The sequence below is a fragment of the Cryptomeria japonica genome, chromosome 3, assembly GCF_030272615.1.
Source record: "Cryptomeria japonica chromosome 3, Sugi_1.0, whole genome shotgun sequence".
NCBI classification, from domain to species: domain Eukaryota; kingdom Viridiplantae; phylum Streptophyta; class Pinopsida; order Cupressales; family Cupressaceae; genus Cryptomeria; species Cryptomeria japonica.
In genome coordinates, this window is record NC_081407.1 from 632,236,756 (window position 1) to 632,245,375 (window position 8,620).

Here is an 8,620-nt window from a genome sequence, read left to right on the forward strand (position 1 = left end):
ACTTTTGAGATTTGTGGGGGCCGCTTCATCCAGGGAGGGAGTGTTGCGTATGATTTACAGTGGAATTTCGTGGATGTTTCATCTTTGAATGTATGTGGAAACCGCGTAGAAAATTTTGTGTGGTTGCTGGGGTCTTCAATCCACGGAATATGTGCACTTCCACACACTATTTATCGCTTTGCTCACCATCTTACCATTCTAACTCTTAGCTCGCTGTCTTCCCAATCTCACCCGTTCTTTCTGTCCCTGCTACACTATTTATCGCTTTGCTCACCATCTTACCATTCTAACTCTTAGCTCGCTGTCTTCCCAATCTCACCCGTTCTTTCTGTCCCTGCTTAATTATTTGTTTCAGTTCCTCTTCAATTTAATCCCTTGCCATGGCGACGACAAATGCCTTTGAGAAAATTCTGCCGCCATCCACAGCTGCATCTACATCTGCATCGTCTTCATGTCCACCAAAAAGGGCCCGCTACGATGTATTCATAAACCATCGTGGCCCTGACACTAAGAAAACCCTGGCTGCCTCTATCTACGACACCCTCAAACCCCTGGGAGTTGAAGTTTTCTTAGATGAAGCAGAGCTTGAACTCGGCGATTCAATTCCATCTGAGATACAAGAGGCCATGAAATCGTCTTTCCTTCATATTGCTATTCTTTCACCTAGATATGCAGAATCCCCTTGGTGTTTGGCCGAGCTATCGGTTATGGTAAATACTGGGAAGCCAATCATTCCTGTGTTCTACAATGTTGATCCCAGTAAAATCCATTGGATTTGTCAAGGAAAAGGCATCTATGCTGAAGATTTTTCCGAGCACGAAGCCAAGGGTAGATATTCTCCAGGAACTCTTGAGGATTGGAAAGTGGCGCTGGAAAGGGTTTCATATTTAACAGGCCACATTGTCAACAGTGAGAAGTAAGTATCGAGTACTCGGTTCCTTTTATCGCATGTTATATCTCAGAATACTGCATAGTTGTTAGTACTATGGAATCTCTTCCCTTTTTGACAAAGATTGTAAAAGATTAATTATCATCGAAATCTGATTTCAAGTTTTCTTCCAGTCTCCTTTTTGTTACTGTTAATGAGCTATTTCAGACGTGTAAAGAAAAGTGAACAAACGATTTCTCTTCATTGATGTAGGATTAAATCAATTTAAGTTTCAAGATTAAGATAATTGAAATTAAATGTAGGATTAGATCAAATTGAATGTAATAACTAGTTTGATAATCATCTAATCTAGAGAAATTTGATAACATAATAATATTTATAAATAAATATATATGATAAAACCATCATTTTATGGATTTAAAATATAAAAAAGATCAAAATCATAAATCATAAATGGTTTCTAAGCTTATGTGTTAAAAAAATTATGGGTTAATTAAGGTTCCCAAATCTAGCACAAAATTTAATGCTAAAATCATGATTAAGTAACTAATGATCCAAGAAAAACTATTTCTACCATCTTGAGTATTCCATTTGGTTGTATTTGTATTTTTTGTAACATGCTTATGAGAATTAAAAGTCTTTTGTAATTTTCTCCTCATCAACAACCTACTTCCCTTTTCTACATGCCCTTTTTGTTTTAACAACTTGCACACCTTACAAGTTGTTATAGTTGTATTTTAGCAACTTTGATGATAGATAGTAGTAACACTCCAAATTGCTTATTTGCAAACTATTGGCGAGACATAGAGACATCCCAAGTGTGACAACCCAAATATTTGGGCAACAAATAAATACGCATTGTGGGTGATAAAAAGTACCAATTTTTATCACTACTACCCACTTTTACGATTATAAAAGCATTGCAAACATTTTTTGGATACTTCACTTATATTCGAGCTTGTCTTTCAATGTTGTATATATGTCTCTCCAAAAAGGAATAGAATATAAAGACATCCTAGGAAGTGAAAATAGACAAAATTTAAAATGCCATGGACTATTTTCTAGTTTTATTGGAAGCACTTACTGACATTGAACAAAATGTTTGTTTTCTATAGAATGGTTGTTAAATTTAATATTCTCAAAGATTGTATAATCACCTTTACTTGAACCAATGACTTAACTCAAACACAAAATAGTTCTCTAGTTTCTTCAATACACCACCTACTTCTCTAAATAAATTCTTTAGTTTGTTCACCACTTCATTACCTATATATAGTGTGACTAACTCATTCCTTGATCTATTATCAACTAAATTTATTTTGATAATATTTTTGATATCTAATGACAATATATGAAGAACTAATTTCTTAAATAATTTGCGGTAGAGGTAACTCATGAGATTCAATTATGATGTGAAGTGTATTATTCTTAGTTTTAATGTGTAAAATCACTTTTAGGTTAAAATATTATAGCAAATGTAAAATTAGGGTCATGATAAGGTGGATTTAAAAAGTACAACATATAGATATATAAGCTATGTATATAGGAGAACCGTCATGACGTGAATGATATGTAACATGTTAAAAGGGTAAATTGTGTGATAATATCTATGGATGATATGAAATTAATCATATAGATATATAAACTATGTACATATAGGAGAACCATCATGATATAAATGATATGTAATATGTTTAAAGGGTAAATTATGTGATAAACATGCATGGATAATATGGAATTTATTGAATAATGTGTCACAACATAAAGAAGCATAAGATTTAACTTATGCAACATTATAATCATGTAAGTAAAATATTGTAATTGTAAAAATCATAGAGAATATCCAAACTTTAATGAACTAAAAATATAAAGGCTATATAATTACCATACTCCAAACAAAGATCTCTAGGTAGTATTTCATTTAGGGAGACAATATAGAGATACAATGATCTCCTTGGACATCATCATGAGAAGAAGAATGCTAGTAACCACTAATACATAAAACAAGTCCATAATATGATTCAAGTTTGATAAAAAATTAATAATATTTGAAATGACCATACGTCAAAATGTAAGGAAAAAATCTAAATGTCAAAACAATGGTACTGAAAGGGTGGGTACAAAGGAAATATTACAATAATTTCTAAACACTAGAATATAATAAAATAATGATAAACATGGATGGATTTAAACTTGATTAGATATGAGTTGAATGTTATGTTATTAAAATCGATGATATCTAAAACTTTAAATAAGATAAAAGGTAAGGTTGGGTCTAGAAGTGTAGGGTTCACAAAAAATGAGTGTGTAAAATAAACCTTACCAAATATTTGCCCTAATTAATAAATAAACATAAATAAAAAAATATTAAATATGAAGATAAAGTGGTTCTAGAAATAATATTGAAATAATAATGTTGATGTAATGTAGAATAGATTCGCCACTTTTTTGAAATTTACTCCCATTAGTATTGTATTGTTTTTGAAATTATAAACTATCATAGAAAATTTAGTTGGTTGGTCTTATAGGGCACATGATTGATCTTAACCTACTAAAAAATGACTTGATATGTAGATATGATATCTACTATGTGAGTTTGATCTAATAGAATGTTGGCTCATGAAAAATATGCTACTCAATCTTCTATGATCTTTGAACAGTCAAGATGGTAATGTGAAAGATCAAGGGCATCATTTGTAAATATGTAGATGATTTGTGACAATGATGCAAAAATTTGGTTCATTTCTAATCTCCCAAATCAAAGTCCTACTCAAATAATTTTTTTTTTTGTCTTCAAAAACCATGACAAAAAAAAATCACAAAAATGTGTGTTAAGTTAGCTCAAAACAACTAGTGGAAGGTGTAAATTTTGTTCATTTCTAATCTCCCAAATCAAAGTCCTACTCAAATAATCTTTTTTTTTTTTGTCTTCAAAAACCATGACAAAAAAACATCACAAAAATGTGTGTTAAGTTGGCTCAAAACAACTAGTGGAAGGTGTTGAGATATATAGAATTTGAATTTGAATGTTTGAAGGCAAGGAGTTAGATCCATGGAGATCAAAGTTGATCCAAGTCAATCCCACAAACCACAAAATTGATCTATAAGGATAAATGGATGAGCCTAAAATGGGTGAACAACATCTAGGAGTGAATGCACATTAGGATGGGGTAGGAACATGCAATGGTAAACATGTATAGGAACATGAGAAAAAATTGCACAAGAATCTACCACTTGTTATGTCATTACATTAGATCTTTCTTGTCAAGGTGTACACAAAACTAATTGCAAAATGACATCACGAATATGCTAATTTCATCCTTATGAATTAATATTTAAAAAATAGTATTGAAATCTTATTTCATTTATATAAAATAATTTTATTCTTACAATAAACTTTAAAAATATATATTTTAAATTATTTTGAATTTGTAAAGCTCCTTTTCTTAAGATATGAGTTTTTTTTTTGTAATTTATTTACCTTGTCTTATTTAATTTTATTTTAAAGGGTATAAAGTATTGGCTGTATACAAAACATGTTGATATTTGTCTGTTAGCTAAAAATATGTTAATTTATATTAATTTATATTAATTTCAAATTTGTTTTTAGAAAAAAACTGATTTGGGAGGGGTTTTTTTTTCGAAATTGCTTTTTTTGTATAGTGATGAAGAACTGTTAAAGACTATTGAAAATTATGTACTGGAGCACCCTAAGAAGATTTCGTTTGTGGTTGCTGAACATCCTGTGGGCCTTGATGAAACCTTACTAGACTTTGAAAGTAGTGTATTTGAATCTTCTTCTAAAAATGTAAAAATTGTGGGGATCACAGGTATGGGTGGGTGTGGAAAAACCACATTGGCAAAAGAATACTACAACAAGAAAAAACACTACTTCTATAGATGTAGTTTTGTTTCCAATGTGCGAAATGTAGTGACTAAAAAATTACATGAAACACAAAAAAAATTGTTCCAAGACCTTGGTGGATTGAATGATATATCCTTTGATAGTGTTGAAGAAGGGAAAGCAATCTTAACAGAACATTTGAGATCTGTCAAGGTATTTATTGTCTTGGATGATGTAGATCATCTAAATCAGTTGGAGTCTCTCTTGCCAATAAAAGATGGTCTAAGACATGATAGTTTGATTGTGATTACAAGTCGAGATTTTGGTCTTTTTACATCATGGGGAATCCCATATAATTCCATTTATAAGGTGAAAGAGTTAAATTTTCCACATGCCATTGAACTATTTTGCTGGCATGCTTTTCCACAACCTTTTGAAATAAATGAATTTGAATATCTCATTAAGAGGTTTTTAGAAGTCTGCAGGGGATTGCCATTATCCCTTAAGGTATTAGGGGGGCTTGTGCGTGGAAAGTCGAAGGAATATTGGGATGCTCAATTGAAGGAGGTCTCTGGATTATTGCCGGAAGACATTAGAAGCATATTAAATGTGAGCTTTGATTCACTATGTGAGAGAGACAAGGACGTATTTTTAGATATATCTTGTTTCTTTATAGGAACAGAGACAGATTCAGCCATCACAGTGTGGGATGGGTGCGGATGGAGTGGTGTGTGTAGTTTGAAAAGACTTGTGGAAAAGTGTTTGGTTGAGGTAGATCGGAGGAACTACATCAGAATGCATGATCAGCTGAGAGATTTGGGAAGACAAATTGCAGAGACAAGGGCCCCGTACCGCCTTTGGTCACCGCAGCAAATTACCCACATTATTGAGAAACAGGGGGAGGTGAGTTTAATATCATTCTTTTTATGCTATCCAATATTTCAATAAGCAAATTTTGTACATTAATTGGGCGGCTCATTAATTGTTTTATGAACTCGCTGATTTTTAAATTTTTCCATCTAGGAAAGCGTGTCGATTCGGGGGATTAAAGCCCAATCAGACGAGTTCTATGAAGAGTTTGTGGAGCTTGTCAGAGAATCTGGTAAAGAAATTAAGGGGAAGCGAAGTTTAAAAATCCTGGACATTGAAAACGATTATTTAACAGAAGAATTAGCAACACTATCAGCAGACCCTTTCTGGTTGCGATGGGTCAACTTTCCTCATACAATTCTCCCGCCATGGATTTCGTTGAAGAAGTTGAGAGCTTTAGAGCTTCGTGAGGCCTCTAAATTAGAAGAACCGTGGAGCGAGATTGGCGATGTAAGTATCTTTCTTCTATTTACTGTTATTTATGCAGCCATACCTTAAAATCTCTTCTAGTTGCTGAACGGTCTTGCCTAATTAAAAAGGAAACTGGGCTGCAGGTCCCTGTGCAGTTGAGAGTGCTGAAAATCATTCATGCCGAAAGCTTCCAGAGATTTCCAAGGTCAATAGGATTTCTAAAGCATTTGCAAAAGATATCCTTTTACGGTAAAGGAGCTCCTATCGAAGCTCTACCAGAAGAGTTTTGCCATCTCCATTCCCTGGAGTACCTCAAGTTAGTTGGATGTGATAAGCTAAAATCACTGCCTAGCAAGTTTGGCGATTTGATAAATCTGCGGCTTCTGAAGTTGACAAAATGCAGTGGTATAGAAGGTTTGCCAGAGGAGTTTTGCCATCTCCAATCCCTGGAGTACCTCAAGTTAGCTAGATGTGATAAGCTCAAATCACTGCCTAGCAAGTTTGGCGATTTGATAAATCTGCGGCGTCTAAAGTTGACAAAATGCAGTGGTATAGAAGGTCTGCCAGAGGAGTTTTGCCGGCTCCAACCGCTGAAGTACCTCAAGTTAGACGGATGTGATAAGCTAAAATCACTGCCTAGCAAGTTCGGCGATTTGACAAATCTGTTATATCTAGAGATATACAGATGCAATGAGTTGACGATCGCGTCGGGAACACTTGCGCAGCTTTTTAAGCTTACTAGCCTTTATTTACTGAGAATTGATAATTGCTCGGGGCTCACAGAACTGGTTATTCAGCCGGGGTGCCTTTATTCAGCCGGAGGGCTCAAATATATGGTCGTGACTAGTTGTTCTGTGTCTAGGATATCAATCTCTCCACAATGTTGCCCCAGTCTGAGAGGTCTATATCTTGTCGGCAATCACGACCTAGTAGAGATCGATAGTTTGCCAACATCAGTCACGGACATAAGCTTTTGCAATTGTTCAAAGTTGGAAAGCATAAACCTTAATTGTGGTCTGCTAAGGTTAGAGAATCTGACAATACTGGGGTGCGGGGAGCTTAGGAGAATAGAAGGTTTAGAAAATTGCAGGTCGTTAGACATATTGAGGAAGGAAGTCATACAAAGCCTGAAGATTATGGAAAGTTTGAGGTGGGAACACTTAGGAGCAGCACGTGACATATCAGAATTTGTACCTTGCTTTCAAACTATAAATAGAGAGGTAATAATTAATTTTAGATAATTGAACTTATTATTATTATGTAATACAGTGTTTAATGCTTCTTATATTGTATACATTATTGCAGAACTGGCCAGAGAGATGCACTGTACGTTGTAATGCAGCGCCTGGCGTGGAGGCGAAGTTGGAGTGTTTTACATTTCCTGGTCTCACTCTGGCCCGGAATGAGTCGGAGTGCGTCTTTCCGGAAGAGCTTTCTTCCAGCGAGGCATTGATGATATGCCTTGTTATAAATTCCGCATCCGATTACGAAAGTAGTCGAGGAATCAAAATAAATTCCGCATCCGATGACATCAGTCTAAAAGTGCCTAAATACATTGATTGTGCCTCATGGAATTATACGGTGTATGCCGGGAAATGGGTATACATAGGTGTTTTAAAATCTATCTTCGCGCAAAGTTTCAATCTAGTCCACAAGTTGATAGTGTAGAGCTGGGATTATTATTGAAGGGTGAGAAAGAGAGTGTTGTAGATGCCTTTTACAAATTATTGCAACATTTGGGAAATACGGGTGATATTTGTGAGGGTCAATAGTAACAAGTCTATCACAGTGATTATAACGTGGGGATAAATTATTGAAAAATTAAATTTAAAATATTAAAATTGTATTGCATCTAATATTTAAAATCGAATCATTTTTGTTTATTAAAGAATATTGATTTTATGCATCTAATTAAGTTAGAGACATGAAGATTTGAGAATATAGATTTCATTTTTTAAGGTAATAATTTTTTATCATAAATATGGTTATTAATTAGAGAGATTAGATTTCCTTATGATTGGTACTATTTTAGTTATTAACTAGAGAGTTCAGTTTTTCAAGTCTGTTATGATTGGTACTATTTTGTTTCTGTGTTCAATTGTATAAGATGAATGTTTGCATTAACATTACAAATTAGATCGTGTGATCCATAATTGGGACGAGAGAATTGTAGGAGAAAAAATGGCTATTTATGATTATTAAAGTTGGAATTGTATGAAGATTGAGTTCTTCATTATTAATAATAATCATTGCAGAATTTTACATATAGTCATAAAATTAATTTGATTTTTTTTACTAATATAAGGCTTGAATTTCTTTTAAACATTTAAGTAGTAATTACACTTGTAAGCAATGGCATGCCTTGTTATAAATTTTGCTTCTGATGAGGTCACTCTATGAGTGACTTGTGTTAAAGATCTATATGTTGATATGCATGTGTATGTTGAAAAATGAATAAACATAAGTGTTTTCACATAATATAGCCTCATGGAAAACCAAACCAGAAGCAAATCCGAAGTTGATTGTGTAGAGATGGGATTGTTAATGATGGGTGAGGAAAAGAGAATTGTGGACACCTTAGGTAATATTTGTCAAGTCAATAGTAA

At 33.7% G+C, this 8,620-nt stretch overlaps 1 protein-coding gene across 1 annotated transcript; it reads left to right on the forward strand.

The window, feature by feature from the left end:
- The first annotated feature begins 298 nt into the window (after window positions 1-298).
- LOC131033025 (TMV resistance protein N) lies at window positions 299-7,886 on the forward strand. The gene is made up of 5 exons (XM_059218481.1): window positions 299-916; window positions 4,553-5,636; window positions 5,757-6,053; window positions 6,158-7,234; window positions 7,320-7,886. The coding sequence occupies exons 1-5, from the start codon at window positions 381-383 to the stop codon at window positions 7,680-7,682; spliced, it is 3,357 nt and encodes a 1,118-aa protein (XP_059074464.1). The 5' UTR covers window positions 299-380; the 3' UTR covers window positions 7,683-7,886.
- Window positions 7,887-8,620: the final 734 nt, after the last annotated feature.